Source organism: Chenopodium album, chromosome 19, assembly GCF_948465745.1.
Source record: "Chenopodium album chromosome 19, dcCheAlbu1.1, whole genome shotgun sequence".
Taxonomy (NCBI): Eukaryota; Viridiplantae; Streptophyta; class Magnoliopsida; order Caryophyllales; family Amaranthaceae; genus Chenopodium; species Chenopodium album.
This window is the reverse complement of record NC_137852.1, coordinates 40,751,726-40,768,300: the sequence shown is the minus strand read 5'-3', so window position 1 is coordinate 40,768,300 and position 16,575 is coordinate 40,751,726. Positions and strand designations below refer to the sequence as shown.

Sequence of the window (16,575 nt, the reverse complement as noted above, 5' to 3'; positions counted from 1 at the left end):
CAACTTAAAACATTATACTATTGTGAAAAACACCTGAAACGTTATCCGAATCGTTAGCTGACTTATTTCAACTGTTAAAGATGGTAGGAAAAGTAATGTAATGTACTTTTTTTTTTGGAGGGGAAGTAATGTAATGTACTTCCTAATATATTTGGAATAGAAAATTTATAAACAAGATTAATATACTTATACATTGATTATAAAGTACTTGTATTTGTTACATTGAAGTGGAACTTAGGGGTAAAAATGGACATTTCAAAAATGTATAAATACTAAGTTACAAGTCTACAGCAAGTCTTTTATACAAATGATCAGGCAATCTTGGGGCAACAATAGCTTGTAATGGGGTTCTCATTTGTGCCACTAATTCCATATTCTCTTCCATGTCAATGTCCTCAGGCATTAGCCCATCAGCTGGAGTCCAATAATAATGGTGAAGCAAATGACCCAACATAGATGTAACCAAATTCAAACCATATTGAGCTCCAGGGCATACCCTTCTTCCTGCACCAAATGGTAAAAGTCTAAAATCATGTCCCTTCATGTCTACATCCTCTTCCATGAACCTTTCGGGGCGAAACTCTAACGGGTTCTTCCAAACCACCGGATCACGAGCAATAGCTGAGATGTTAACATGGACATTAGAGTCTTTAGGGATGTCATAGCCTCTAAGCTTAACATGGGAGTTAGCTTTATGAGGAAGGAGGAAGGGAGTTGGAGGGTGTAGCCTTAGTGTTTCTTTAGCTATGCATCTCAAGTATGGTAAATTTGAGAAATCCCATTCTGTCATGATTCTGTCCGGTCCAATCACTTGGTCCATTTCAATTTGGGCTTTCTTTTGGAGTCTCGAATCTTTGATTAACTCTGCCATGGCCCATTCTACGGATGTAGCAATAGTATCCATGCCCATAATTACCATATCCTGTATAATTATTCAGGAAAATGTTATATACATTCCTAAGAAGCAAAAAGTAGAAATATCAAGCAATAATCAACAAAATATACATAACATTTATCAACGTGTTATATTCGGGTTTGGGCAACCCAATGACAAGGAGATGAGTTCAGTTCACTTTTAAACCCAAAAATATTTCATACTTAGACCAATTTTTGATATTATAGGTAACGTTTCTAGCTTATAAACCTGTTGTTTGTCTTTTTAATTTTAAATGTTGAATAATTCACGTGTGAGCTAATTGGATCTTGTGAAAGAAAATAAGATTGAGAATGTAATATGGCAAGTTCAAATGAACAGTTAGTATGTAACATTGAACTTACCCAAAGGATGCTAGTGATGGTATCATCACTAAGATCATACTTCCCTTGCAAGGTGACTAAAGCATCAATAAAGCTTTGCTTGGCCGTTTCGCCGCTCTTTTGGTGGGCAAGACTATGCTCTTCCATGATTTGCAAGGTAAGTGCATCTCTCCGAGCTACATGCTTAGCAATTGCCTTCCTATGTAAGGGGAACAACCACCGAAGCCATCGAATGTGCTCCCATACGGCCTTAGAATCCGACTCGATAAGCTTGAGTCTATTAGCCAATGTGGCCTTGATTTCCAATCCTTGCTCACTCATAACACCATCTGCATCTTCAAACCTCTTCCCAAATACTAGCCTTGTTATGTTGTTGAATGTTGCTGCCTCTAAATATTTCTTCACTACCAAGCTTTTGCTCCTGTTTACTACGTCAAAGCATAACAATATGTTGCATTAGGATCATGTAGTCGCTTTAAATTAGTGACATACGATTACCAACACTATGGACATTATGTAATTTGACATGCGTCGAAAACAACCATAGATACGTACGCTAAGAGATAGCGACTCTCACACAGTAATTACCCACTATAATTACAAGAATAATTAAATCAGGGTTATTCATCATTCTCTTCTCTTTTCTCTTGAAGGGATTAGTAACTCTCGGGATCAACCAAACATTTTCTAAATAAATCTAGTGCTCAATGTAAAACATTATACTATTTAAATCATGTTATACTTAAGTTAGAAAGCCTTATTATTATACTAACTAGCAAGATGTATTGCAATACTCCGTATTATATTCCATGTCATATTTTAACAATGATAAAGCTACATTTTTATTAATTTCTAATTTCAAAGTTGGTGGTAGACATGACCTACCTAATTAACTCCAGATCCAATTTAATGCAAGTTAATTTTATTTTTGGAGTATTTGAGTCCATTTTCCAATCCAAAATTTGATAAAGTTAAACTAAATCGTTCCAAATTACCCAAATTTATGTCTATAATTGTTCCACAATGTTTTCCTTGGAGGAGTACATAAGATGATTAGATGTTTTATCATGCATTCACCATTATATTCCCACATTTTCCTATCACTTTAATAGGGGTTTTGTGATGTCACTTAATGAGCCATTATAATTAGATGGCTTCATTTTGTAAATACCATAAAGGTTATGCTAACTTGCATATTAGTATTCAATTCACATCTTTAATACTGATCTTTGATTAATACAAGAATCATTAAAATTTGGTATTCACAATATATACATTGAAAGATTTGAAACCAATTAATTAATTAATTAATTAAACAAGACCACACGTGATAATACATTGATGTTTGTATGTGTGGCAATATTCGATCAAACACTATGAACTTTGACCTCAAAAAGTAAAGTGTAACCATTTTATGAACTGGTTTGAGTATAATGTATGTGTGCATAATATATTTGCATGGATGTTTAAGTAGACAAAAATAGAAAACTTATTAGCTAGGGTAAAATAAACCTACCAGGATTGGTGCAATCCTTGAAAATGGATTCAACCATGGCTGTGACCTCATCTTCTCTAATAGGTCTAAGAGCCTCAAGCCTTTTAGGAGAGAAAAGCTCCACCACACATATATTTTTCACCTTAACATAATGAGGCTCATAATCTGCCCATAAAAGCCCTTTACCATTCTTGCTAAACTTGGTAATAGATCTACTCCTACACCTATCGGCTAATTGTTGATCATTCTCCTTAAAAACTTCCCTAGCCAACTCTGAATTTGATATAACCACGTTCAAACTCGATCCAAACCAGACCGAAAAGATGGGTCCATACTGTTGGGCCCATCTGTTAAAGCATTTAAACTTATGTAGCTTAATGTCAAAGAAGTTACCAACGATAGGCCTTGGGCATGGCCCCGGTGGTAGTCTAATGGTGAGCTTTTTAAAGATTCGATAAGAGATGATTAGAAATAGAATAGAGAGGTAAAGTTGGTAGATAGAATCCATCAAAAATTTGTTGTTTGAAAGGGAAAAATAGAGATTTTCAATAGAAAGACAATGACATTATTATAAGAAGGCTAAGTGTTGGAAGAAAGTGGGAATGTAATTGCACATTGTTGATTGGTGAAGGGTACGTTAAGGTATGTTTGACATTTGACAAAACAATTTTGGACATGGAAGAAAGTGGTAGACCATTTTCTAGGGTCAAACTCCTATGATATGGTACATCCCACGTTCAAATGCAGAAATAATATTAGATATATACATATAATTACAGGGTTTTTATATTTTTTAAAATAAATTATATTTTCCCAATTTTACATGTTAGTTTTGTCTGTAATGCCAAGGAATATCAAACAAACATGCACGATTTGATTGGAAATGGCAATGTCCAATTATTAATGTAAAATTAGGAGTGCTACTATTTGAATATACAATCAGAGATTCATCGTGCAAGAAGTGATTCCTAATTTCTATCTATGATTTAAAATGACTAAGATTAAGGTATGTTTTATTTAATCGAAACTTAATTGAACTTAACTTAATAAACAAAAGAGACGAACTAAAAAGGGTCTCAATAGATATGGCGTGTAGTTATATCAGATGTTTTATTGTTAGTCTTGTGGGAATTGACTTTGTGGAATACTCTATAGGTCTGATGATGCATAATGTCATGAGAAATCAATCTTCTATTACTCAATTTTGTTTCGAAAGCAATTTGGATTTGGTAATAAAAACAGTTCAATTCAAGCAATCAAATACATGATTGAAGATTACACCTTATAAGACTATGACCTCTTTATATCAAGAGATATCAGTTATTGTATTGTATTTGTAACGCAAAACTGGGAAAAAAAAATTTTCGCCGTTCTGCATAGTAGTTTACGTCTTGCAGCGTATCAAACAATACATGTCAAGTAGAAAGGAAACATCAACATCAGACAATATCATAGAAATTCACGAACAACTTGAGACCAACATATATGCTGCAGGTAGGCAAGTTTTTACTGCTGACAGATAGAATTGCAACATTGCAACGTAATTGTAACTAACTTATACAAATTGTGACCAAAGTGATGCTGCTTTTTTACATCAGGATTACAGAAAATTACAACATAACTCCTTACGGAGAAAAAGAAAGAAAGCAAAGACAAAATCTCTTAACAAAACCAAAGGTAGGGAGGAAAATCACAGGGCTCGCTGCAGTAATAGGCCAGAGTGCTTCAAAACCAGTATAAAATTGCGGCACCAAACCAGCACTTCAGGCCAATGAAAAATACAGGAAGAAAAAAAACACGAGCAGCCATATTGTACTCATGTAGCATCACTCCTCTGATAGCTGAGCGAGCAGGAAAAGGCTTCTCCCAAATCAACCTTGGAAAACAGAGATGTCTTCCTTTTTATCATGTCAATACAGAAAAAAGGACAATAAATTAGTGTACAATTTGAACAGACAGCTGCAGAACAGAGATACAATCATGCATCACGTCTGACAAAAACTATCTTTGGACTCGGACCAAGCTGAAGTACACAATTGGTCATTAAAGGCCTCGGCTCTATGTAAGATCCAGGTACGAGTTTTACCTGCACAATCCATAACACATACAAGTGATTACATCCATGTGCCATTTGACATGAAAATATATTGTAAGAAATTCACCAGAAGTTAAATAATTCTACAGCATCACATATTTGATATTTGACATGGCTCAACAAACACAAGGAGATGGTGCACTGGCAGTTTTTTTTTTTTTTTTTTTGTGGGGGGGGTGGGGGTAGGTTATATGATGTACGGAGCCATGCAGGAAGGGGGTTTTGTAGTTACAATTATATAATTTCACAATACTAGTACATGATTATGCCACACTTCATGAACTCACTGTCACTACCACAGAACAATTTTACAGATAAAGAAATACTACCATAACTACATAACCACAAAACTTCAAATATAATTCTCAACAATCTCAAGCTCTCTATTTCTCATCGAAGCTGGACAATGCTTTGGTGATACACCTCATACATAATAATCTCCCTCTATGTAGTATTATACAACATTCTTACTCCAAGATGTTCCTCAATATTAACACATAAAATTCATCTACATATACATATATTTCCTATTAACAGAAAATTTCTAATTTTAAAACCTAGTAATCTCATAGCATAAATCCTTACTATTTCATCATATTTTGTTCAAACTGCACTCAACCGTACAAAGCAACACAAACATTCATAAATGCTACATATAACAGCTAAACTTCCTCCTTCCATTAATTCATCATTTAACTTTATTAGCATTTATACATTCCCCTTTGACCATTATGATTGATCCACAAGAAAAACATAGTCATGTGAGATTTTGTTTGGTTTGTCTAGATTCTAGAAATATGCTTTTAAAATATCAAATTATCAACAATTTATAATCTTTACTTAGAGAAGATTAAACATAATGATGACTAAGATTGTTCATAGGGAAGCATAAACTCTACATATATTTAAAAGATGATTTTTGCAATATTTATGGATCAGAAATTGTATTATACGTTGAACTATCTTTCAAAGAAGCAATGGGAACCAAATGCCTCATTCCTGCCATAAGATTGTTCCTGTGTGATCAATGGGTATCAAAATCTTGTGCCCTGCAATAGACTGAAACTAAAATGACTCGAAAGCCATTCTTTAAAATTATTATCTACTTCCATCAAAAAATCAAAAGGGTTCCATTTCTTCTTAGCAAGAGAACAGATCTTGAACATATTCAGAAATAGCACAGATAAGGACCATAATATCAAGATGAAAATTAAAATTACAAATAAGAAAGATGTCGAAAGCTCTAGGGGAGTGTTTGGTTTGATGTAAAATGTTTTCATTGAAATGTTCCCTCATTGTCCTTTGCTTGATTTATGAAGGGGTGGAAAATAATTTTCCCAATGGTGGAAATTACACTCTCAATAATGGAAAACATTTTCCTTTACAAAAGAAGTGAAGCCACATTGCCCTCCTTCCTCCTTACCTTCTCTTTTTTTTTTTTTCCCCGTCATCCATCCTCACCTTTCCACTCCCAATTTCAATATCATAATAACTATAGAGTAAAAAAACAAAGAAAAACTAGTGTGCAATTATAGTTTTTCTTGAAATAAATTTTCCATGAAAAATCATTTTTCAATGAAAATGTATTTTGTCAAACCAAAGAGAGCCTAGATGTTTCCTAAAAACCCTTAAAGGCCTAATACCCACTGAATTCACTAACATTACAATTGCTCATAGCGCCTTTTCCACCTACTGATCTAGTTCTTACCTATCACACATGATCCCCAACTTTTGCAATCCCCTTTCTAGTCAAAACTTATAGCAGAATGGGGCACAAGATCAACTATATAAATAAAATGCACATTTCAATGCATGCTTCAACTCCAAGAGAAAAAAAAGGGTGTTGTATCTGATATGATACACCTAAATCATCAGTAAGAAAACAAACCTCATACTGTTCAAGCAGTGACGCAAATATTGATGCAACTCCTAAAATGGCAAACCTCTGGCCAACACATGCACGTAGCCCAGAACCAAATGGAAGAAATGAAGCATTCTTATATGGATTGCTTAGGATGTATGACCCTTCTCCTGAATCTGGAGGCAGCTCAGCAGCATCTACACCAACAGCAATTAATAAAATACTTGTAAAAAAGAACAATATGATGAGCAGTTACACTGAATTTGGTATAATTTATCATTTAAAATCTCTAATTTTTTACGCCCTTCTATGTCTGCAATTATTTTTCTTATACAATAATAATAAACATTTTTTGATGCAAATTTTTTTCATATCCCAAATTGATCTCTACCAGTGTATAAAAATGCCACATCTAGGGGCTAAAGCCCAAGCGATTGGAGTATAGCACAAAAGGCACACTAAGGTCTAAGGTGCAACAAAAGGCGTACTGAAGCACACACCTGCCTCTTTAACACCAAAATTTTTTTATCTCTATTAAATGTGCTCAATTCTATGAAACATGCGCCTAAATACTTTGCACCTAGTATCTAGGATCTTTATTGCATTACTGTGCTTTAAGTTTATTAAGCATAGATCTCCAGAACATTCACATTTATTCACCAATTCATTCATTTTCCAATGTTTACTACTAAAATTTGAATAGGATGTACAATAACTCTCTGTGCCACTCATCAATCAACCTCTACGAATTGCTATAGAGGAAGAGGATCTAGGCATCTGTCTTGTTTAGTTAACCAAAGATTCCCCTCCAGGCTCGAGCCATATAAGAAGTATATCATTAAACTAGAGGACTGGCAAGATTTTAAAGAGAGCTTCACGGCAATAAAGAATATAGTTAATGGGATAATATAAACTGATAATCACAAACTATTATCAGCCTTAACAAGATCATTACCTCCTCTACATTATATGAATGCAATATATCACTATCAATTATAGCCCTTCATAGGAAAGAAAATAACAATACTAGGGATAACCAATCCGCCTTAGATAGACAATGAAGAATCAGCAACAAAGATAAGGAAATATAACCTGTAGTTTCAGAGCTGCTGCTAAGTTCAGATCTCTTTTCAGACTTCGACAAAAAACGGTATGGATTGAACTGTGCAGCATCACTTCCCCAATTGTTTTCATCCATCTGAACCAACTGTATTGGCGCAACAAGCATAGCCCCGGCAGGAATGTGCAATCCATTATTAAGATCCAAGTCTGGAACAAGGCAAAGAGTTTCAGTATGTACACAATGGTGTATAGAAGAGCAATAAATAACCTTACACAAAGGCTTTTATCTAATGGTACGATGCCAGAAGCAAAAATCTCCACAGTGATTCCAACCCCCCCCCCCCCCCCCCCCAATCCTCTCAGAATCCAATACCCAAGTTAGCAGCCACCTTAGAGAACAGACTATATTAAATGATAAAGGAAACAAATATAGAATAAAGAGTTAATGACAGATGATTAACTGCACAAAGCTACAAATTAAATTATTGCCATAATTTTCCATTAGATGAAGGGAAACCATGAGCACATATAGCCCTAGAATTATGTCAAATAACTTTTTTATAAAATTAAAAATGCTAAGATAAACTGGTTAAGACCACTAGTGGTTACTGGTTAGAGCTGGCATGTAACACCAACTCTTCATTATACATCAAGTAATCATATCAAAAAATTAAACATTTGGACATGGCTATGATACTTCGAAACTTCGTTTTGGACTAAAATAATGCAAAAGTTTCATAAAATAGCCATGTCTGGCACTTCTAGGCATTTTAGCTGAGTCCAACAAACATAGGATATGACAACCTTCCACATGGGATACCAAAAAAAAATGGCACCCCAAATGGGTTTCCTTGCCACTCTATCTAATTCTATATTAACAATCTGAAACTTAATCAAACAATGCTCAATATCTCAGAATCCTCCTTTTCATGGATAAGATGGCTTTGCCATGAAATGATTGTCCTGCTGCCTTTTTTTTTGGTTGTTGTTGTTGTAGGGTAGGGGGGAGGGGGGACTTCTATTTGTTATCAATGTACAGAATTAATTTCAACTTATGGCAATGATCATTGTTACTTAAAGCACCTCATCTAATCATACACTTTGTTTTACGAATGCAGAGCAAACAATTATATATATGATAAGTGTGTTAATGGAGATTCAGCATGAATATGAGTTTGACACTGCCAACTATATAGCTAATTCTCCTCAGCACAACATAAATCCAGTTTGGATCCACCAAAATTCAGTCAGAGACCCATACCTTGTCCCAAGGAGCATCTCTGCAGCAAAGGTCCAGCAGGTAGGAGGCGGGCAGATTCATACAAGGTAGCCAATAAGAGGTGCATTTCGCTGACATCTTGCTTTTTTAGCTTATCAAATCGTTTTCTTATGCTAGTTACCTCTAGATGGATCTGTAATAGGATCAACAGAACAAAATTAGATGTGTGCTATTCTGTCTAACGCAAGGTAAATATTTGAACAAGGCCAGTTAACTTCTCTCATTGTACTTTTAAACACTTATACAACAGGGTTAGCCCAGAACAAATATGCAATAGGAATGAGTAATGATAATAAATATGTACTTATAGCAATTACAAGTTACAACATGCAACAAAAGCGAAACCAAATTAAGCAACTATGTATCCACCAGACCACCGATATTGAGAAGTAATTATCTTCCTTACCCAGTCATCTGCTAGCAAAACCTACTTTGATTGCCACGAAATTATCAAAGTCTCAAGACTCTGGATCCTTCCTCTGAAAACCTCAACCCCCAAAGCCCTTACACTCAGTAATTTTTGTCAGCCTCCTATCTATGAACTCTCTTCCAGTTTCCCAAGTGTTTCCCCATTTTGATTATCTGTATTAACGTATGTACCAATCAACTCTAGTTCATTCTGTTCAGTGGACTTTGCAGGTATTCTTTTAGTAGATAAGAAAACAAATTTTAAAAGTGATATACAGAGAGAGAGCTAGCTGTCCTCAAGATGCATATAACATTATGTCCTCAAGATTGCTTTTCATCTTTCCTTTACTCAATCCAATTCATATTTAAGCTAACAAGATTAACAACTTCTGGAAAAGAATCTACATCAGGATAATCTAATTCTAACAGTTTACCACCCAAGGCGCCCATCAAAGGCTTCGATCCTAAATGGTAAACATATATGCATCCAAAGCACCAACACGATACATGCTATAAAAGTATGAAATTGCACAAAGACGGCTCAAGTGAATCTTGTTCATGAATTACAACCTAGGCTTGTTTCAAACTCTCCACTTAAACTAGGTAAATGAGCAGAAAGATAATGATGTTGAGCTGTTGAAATGCTACAAATTAGAGACAAAACAAGAATCTTGTAGAGTAAAACTAACTTAGATATTTCTCTAATGTTAGTCCAAGCAAGGACAAGAGCAAGAGGAGAAATTGGGGATGAAACCCTTGAGAAAAAGTACAATGACAAGAAAACTTGAAAAAATGACCATGATTCTACTTCTAAGTTCTAACCACAAACACATATGATCCCAATTGGCTTGAGTATGTGAAAAATAGAGAGTATAGAGCAAATAATACTCCCTTTGTCTCAAATTCCATTTGAAATTTCAGGTTAATGATCATTAACTTTTACCACATATTTTCTCTACTAATTTACAACAAACATTATCATGTGTGATGTTGTTAGAAGTATTTTAATATGTATTTCCAAAATTTTAACTTTTAATAAATCAATCTGTTACGTAATTATAGATATGCATGGTCAAAAGCCTGCTAAGTACGAACTTCAAACATACAAAGTAATCATTTCATCTCATTCAATAATGTTTATCCAACTAGACTAATAATCTGTGCATGAAGCGAAATCATTTAAGAAAGTGAATGTGAGCAGCAAGTGCAATATTTTAAGGTTGAACAAATTAAAGGAATGGAAAATCAACAAGTTTACCTTTTCTTGTATCTCAGGGTGCATGGAAAGTCTTGCCAGGACATTACCAATCAAACCAGCAGTAGTAAGACACCCATGAAACATCATTCCCATGACATTTCCATTTGGTTCTTCCCGTAAATTCTGATGACAACAGGGCTCTTTTGAGCTTGAAATCTCAAGCTTTGCCGCACCACTTGAAAACGTTATACCAGATGCAGCTACCTCATCTTTCATTTTAGGATTGCTGTGGCAGTTGGGTTGACATAACAGCTTGTAGTTCATCTGGCACTGCTGAACAATATCTTGAGTCAAGGCTTTCAGCTTTGTGCACAAATATTGATACTTCCAGTAACCTTGTTTCCAGAATGGTGGAACATTATATGATGCCCAAAAGCAAGCATCTTTTGCAATCCTTATAAGAAGCTCCTCATAAGCATTAGCTTTGGACCATGCAAAAAAAGCATCTCCAAAAAAAGTGGCTCCTAGTATGGAGAAAGCCATGTGTTGGGAGAAAAGTTCACAATCAAGGGCTCCCTTGTCCATGGTGACACATATTCTTTCCATTACAGAATCTACAGCTCTATCAGTCATTGCATTTGCTTTCTCAAGCAACTTCCCATTCAACTCTACTGCCAAAGTCTCCCTTCTTCTTTTGACCTACCATTTAAATTAACTGCTAAATTAGGCAAGGTCAAATTGATTGCTGCTGATGGTATTCAAAATAAAATAAAGGTTTTTTTTCCAGTTTGACATAATAAATCTTTATATCTGGAATTGAGTTTCACAGGCTCAAGAAAGAAGTAATAGGAAATGTCAGACTAAGTTATTTTATAATTGACAATTGGTAATTGAAGTGAGAAATGTTGATTCATAGAAAGAATGAAAGTATTTTGTTACTGATTTAATTAACATTTGCAAAGACACATCTGAAATGAAAACAGGGAAGGAAAGGAGCATGAGAGTAAGAGGGCTGCTTGAATTGCAGCTGCTTTACTTCTCAATGCAGTAAACAAGAAATAGTGTTAAAACTGCTATAACTCATAAGGAGGTTTTCAGCACCTAATCTCATCATAACTCTGGGATTTATGTATACATCAGGTACTTGTCAAATCATCCATTTAAGGCAGTCCCAAACTCCCAGATTATTTTCCATTGTGACAAGTCAAATAATGCTTTTATCTTTCCCAATACAATATTAACATTAACTCAGCCAACTAATATACGTAGTATAATCAATGAAGTTTGATGGTATTTGGTGACAATCTTGTTGAGGGGCAAATTGATAATATGAATTTTGCATTTTACAACATTTGTTTTGTTTTTTAGTTTACCAAACTATTATAATACGAGTACTTTATTATTGACTGCATTGGGTTAGTGGGAGAAAAGGCATTAACTTATGTTTACTTACTTTTTTTAATTTCCAAAGACTGACAAGTAAAATGTGGCAGAGGGAGTAAAAGATTGAGAGAAGTGCTATATTTCAGACCACAAGTGAAACAAACAAATGTTCAACAATATAATTTTCGAAAGTGCCATTTATATGTCAGACATAACATTAAATTTTCTTTGGATATCCTGATGCCTGTTAATTCTGAATTGCTGGTTTTCAGCTAGAATTCCAGTACTTGACAACTATAAAGACACCATGGATTAAATAAAATACTTTAATCATGAATTGGATTGGCAAATAGAATGCAAAAGTAATATTAGAAAAGGAAGCAGCTTGCCACACCAAAGGAACCAATCTATTTAATGAAAAGAAACAAAGGAAAACTTTGTTCAAACTTCAAAGTATGCCGTTGCAAACTTGCAATTCTCAGATTAGATTATTAACATGGTACATTCATTTTGTAAATTGTATTTGTAAACAAATGACAGCATACCTTTTCAAATGAAGAGACAAAGAAACTTGACTGTCCAAAGGCCAAACGATACACCCTTCCTATCAAAGGCAATTTATCGGCAGCCTTCAACAGCAATTCATTTATAACCAAAGGGTCTTTTACAGACACTAGAAGCTGAGTAGGACTTAGCCACAGCTTTATGATTGATCCATACTTCTTATGTGACTTATCCAAGAGATCTGAAATAGAATTGAAAAATTAGACAAGGATGTAAATAGTGTATGCATCAATGCTTCTTATACTTAAGTAATGCACACCATTGATAGTCCCTCCATCTTCAATTGTTTGCCCACAAGCTATTTTTATTTTTTTACTTTATTAAATTAGGTTTAGTGGAATTTAAAAGAGACAAAAGTGGTGGAGCAAAATGTGTTACAAAGTTGTGGTCTTCATGATTAAAAATAGAAATGGGGCAATCTATTAGAGATGGTGGGTGTATGATGTAATCTTCACTTGATAAAAGCAATAACATGTAAGGGTAACCATCACTAATTGAGTTGTAAGACTTTCACAAATGAAAGTATTCATGTATCAGATAAAATTTATTGACAATACAATTAAATGCAGTGTTGGGGTACTAAAGTACTCCTACTTCACTTAGTAAGTTCAGTTTCTAACATTAAAGAGCCATTTGAAGGTAAAACTATTAAAATAAAAAACATACTGCCACATCATATTTCAAAGACTGGTGAGGCAAGACAGCACCCTGTAAAATAAAGTTTTATTTTTCCTTGATTTCTTAATTAAAAAAGTTCAAATATAGCTGTATGTCAACAAACTTTGGTATAACTCACTCATAATACTTTGATATAGCATTAACAATAATCTGCACTTTGACATACAACCTAGGAGTTTGCAATGGCAGCTCTGTTCTATAAAACTTATCATGACTGAGTTCGTTCAAATATAGTTAGTTGGCCATTGATGGTTCAACACAGGTACACAGAAGAAATATATACAAAATGACAAGCAGAATACCCACTAAAACACCCTTTAAAAGATTCCAAAATCAGTGAAACTAGCAGCATCAACATTAATTGAAACCCTATTGATGTCCAATAAAACCAGATAAATTTTATTCAAAATGAAAACCAAACACATTTGTGTTTCATCTTTATATGCCATGGCTCAAAAATACCTACGAATATACCACATTTTGACAGATACATTACGTTGATATCAACAAATTTTGACAGAATTACATTACAGAAGAAAGTGGAAGTAAGTAAATAACACTTTCAGCTTAACCCTAAATACCCTTTGCAAGATTCCAAAATCAATGATGAAACCAGCATCAACAATAGTTGAATACTTGAATCCCTATTGATGTCTAAATGTTTAGAAGAAACCAAATAAAATTCATCCAAATTGAAATCTAAACACAGTTGTATTTTCACCTTAAACTGTCATAACTCATTGAAAAAAAACCTATTATGGCTATTGATTATATCACTAATACTAATATGCTACCAGAACCCCTCGACATCATAAAAGTTATAACAAAATTTCATTTTTGAGCATCAATATGCTGATTAACGAGGCGATCAATATCAACCCCTATAACCCATTGATGTCCAATACGAACTTCATTCAAATATAAAGTTAAAGCACAGTTGCAATCCTTGTTCACTATTTTATCATGGTTCATAAATATCTATTACTATGCCATTGTGAGGCCACGAGGCACATTAAAATCAACGAAATTCGGCATAATCATTTTTTGACCATCAATAAACTAATCAACAAGCTGATCAACAACACGACCTCATATCTGACGCAAGCAAGTCGTACTATTCTACAAATTCAACTCAAAACACTCAAAATATTTTTGAAAAATAAAATAAAATTACAACACTCATATGCCACCAGCCACAGTAACATCAATGAAAATTGACATAACTTCAATTTCAAAGCAGCAATTAACTAATCGACAAGCTAATCAACAACAACGCCTCATTATCTAACACAACCAAGTCGAAAACTTCAACAGATTCAGCTCAAAACACTAAATAAAATCACCAAAAATAATTATTACAATACGACTCCCACCAGCCGCATTAACATTAACTATTTTCAACATAACTTCAATTTCGAGCATCAATAAACTAACCGACAAACTGATCAACAACACAAACTCATATCTGATACGCAAGTCCTAATATTCAACAAGATCAGTTCAAAATACTCAACAAAATCAGCTCAAAATACCCAACAAAATCAGCTCAAAACACTAAAAATTCATCAAAAATTCCAAAAAAAATCAAAAAAAATTACCAGTGAGATCCTGATGAGAATTGGCGCCAGTAAAAAGCGCAGAATGGCCATAAAATGAAGGTGAAGGAGGACCAGGAATACGACTACCATACGACCAAATTTTGAAGAGAACAAACAATTTTCTTAGCAAAATAGCAGAAATTCCAACAAAAGAAAGCCAAAGCAAGAAATTAATCTCTCGAATTGCATAATCCTTCAACATTTGATTGCAAGAAACAGATGATTCAGACGATTGATAGAGTCGGCGAGAGATGAAGGTGAAGAAGAGAGAGAATTGAGAGTCGCATGGAGTCGTCATCTTGGTCGAAAATTAGTGGCATTCAGAGATTAGGGTTTGATTGATTTGGGGATTTGGTTTGATTTTGATGTCGAAATGATTTGGTGGATTTGATTTGATTTGATTTGATTTTTTACTTCTTTGACTTTTAAAAAATGGGTGAGTACAGAAAACTAAGGCATGTTCTCTTACGTTGAAATTTAGTTCAGTTCAGTTCAGCTGAGTTCAGTTCAGTTCAGTTCAGTTCAACTCCTAATTTCCTTCTCTTATAAAATATTCAGTTCAGTTCAGTTCAGCTGAGTTCAGTTCAGTTCAGCTGAGTTCAGTCAATGAGAACAGGCCCTAAGGAGATTTTGTGAGCCAGTATAGGAAATTGGAAGTTGAAGTAAACAGTACTCTAGAGCTGTCAAGATCTTTGATAGTATTGATACTCGATAGTAAAGTGCATAGTACGCGTATACTCGGTACTTGGTAGTAAGATTATGAAGGGTTTGTAGTTTAATCGAGAGTATGATGAAGTAATTTGGGAAATCGAAGTTGGGATAAAATAAAAGACAAAGAAAGAAATATCTTGAGTTGTTCTCTGTTATTTGTATAAGGTAAAGGCATGTTCTCTTCAGATTATTTTTTTCAGTACAGCCCATAAGTCTCAGTATACAGGATGTTGGGAGTGTTTGTTTAGGATCATTAGGAAGGATAAAAGATAAGGAATAAGGATAAAGAGATCGGAATTTTTTTAGGGGAGGATGAGATTAGAGGAGGGATGGGGGATAATCCCTTCTTAAATTCTTTACTCCCAAAATCACAAATCCTAGTGGTATAAGAGCATCGATAACAATTAGTTGTAACTTATATGGCCAACTCAACTTCCAAAACAACACCTTCTAAAACTACAAGGTACCTAATTGATAAAGCCATAATTGTCACATCATCTATGCGCCCAACTTGTAAAGGCCTACATGGCTAAATCTGTCCACATATATGCACTAATCTAAGCGCCCAGCTTGCACTATTCCTTTCCCCCTTCACGTGAATTCATGCACAGTAAAATTGGAGATTGATTGTGTATGTTACTTTTTGTCAAACTTTGTACAAACTACATCGCTTGATAATTGTTCAAGTTAAAAATTACTACAGCTGTGAAACTAGTTGCTCTTGTTTTTCTAAATTCGTAAGCAAGTCCTTACTAGCAACAACAGTGGATGCTCAAAGGAGGATCATTAGGGTTGTAAACAAAAAGACATATATGCCCTTGATAAAAAGTAAAGAACGAAGGGACAGATAAAAAAATAGTGGGTTGCTAATTTTTCTTCTTATGTCATTCATTCCTCACTCCAGTGGCGGAGCCAGAAATAATTCTTTATCCATCAAGTGATGGGTATTGTGGTACATTCACTAGGCATGAATGGTACTAATGCCA

The 16,575-nt window shown here is 34.4% G+C and overlaps 2 protein-coding genes across 2 annotated transcripts; both read right to left on the bottom strand.

The window, feature by feature from the left end:
- Positions 1-277: 277 nt before the first annotated feature.
- Positions 278-2,839, bottom strand: LOC145595603 (cytochrome P450 98A3-like). Its single transcript, XM_081652016.1, has 3 exons — positions 2,774-2,839; positions 1,279-1,685; positions 278-922 (listed from the first exon to the last, which is right to left on the bottom strand). The coding sequence occupies exons 1-3, from the start codon at positions 2,808-2,810 to the stop codon at positions 278-280; spliced, it is 1,089 nt and encodes a 362-aa protein (XP_081508142.1). The 5' UTR covers positions 2,811-2,839.
- A 1,333-nt stretch (positions 2,840-4,172) lies between these two features.
- On the bottom strand, positions 4,173-15,246 carry LOC145593689 (uncharacterized). Its single transcript, XM_081650008.1, has 7 exons — positions 14,879-15,246; positions 12,584-12,783; positions 10,716-11,354; positions 9,032-9,182; positions 7,801-7,977; positions 6,736-6,905; positions 4,173-4,838 (listed from the first exon to the last, which is right to left on the bottom strand). The coding sequence occupies exons 1-7, from the start codon at positions 15,174-15,176 to the stop codon at positions 4,731-4,733; spliced, it is 1,743 nt and encodes a 580-aa protein (XP_081506134.1). The 5' UTR covers positions 15,177-15,246; the 3' UTR covers positions 4,173-4,730.
- Between the last annotated feature and the right edge of the window lie 1,329 nt (positions 15,247-16,575).

Bases quoted from the DNA above. Each gene is read 5' to 3' on its own strand.
- LOC145595603 (XM_081652016.1), bottom strand. From the start codon at position 2,810: ATGGTTGAATCCATTTTCAAGGATTGCACCAATCCTG. The intron at 1,686-2,773 runs GTAGGTTTATTT...GCTTTGACGTAG, and splicing joins CAAGGATTGCACCAATCCTG to TAAACAGGAGCAAAAGCTTG. The intron at 923-1,278 runs GTAAGTTCAATG...ATAATTATACAG, and splicing joins CCATCACTAGCATCCTTTGG to GATATGGTAATTATGGGCAT.
- LOC145593689 (XM_081650008.1), bottom strand. From the start codon at position 15,176: ATGACGACTCCATGCGACTCTCAATTCTCTCTCTTCTTCACCTTCATC. The intron at 11,355-12,583 runs GTATGCTGTCAT...TTTAAATGGTAG, and splicing joins TTGTCTCTTCATTTGAAAAG to GTCAAAAGAAGAAGGGAGAC. The intron at 6,906-7,800 runs GTTATATTTCCT...CTGTTGGTGTAG, and splicing joins CAGCAGCTCTGAAACTACAG to ATGCTGCTGAGCTGCCTCCA.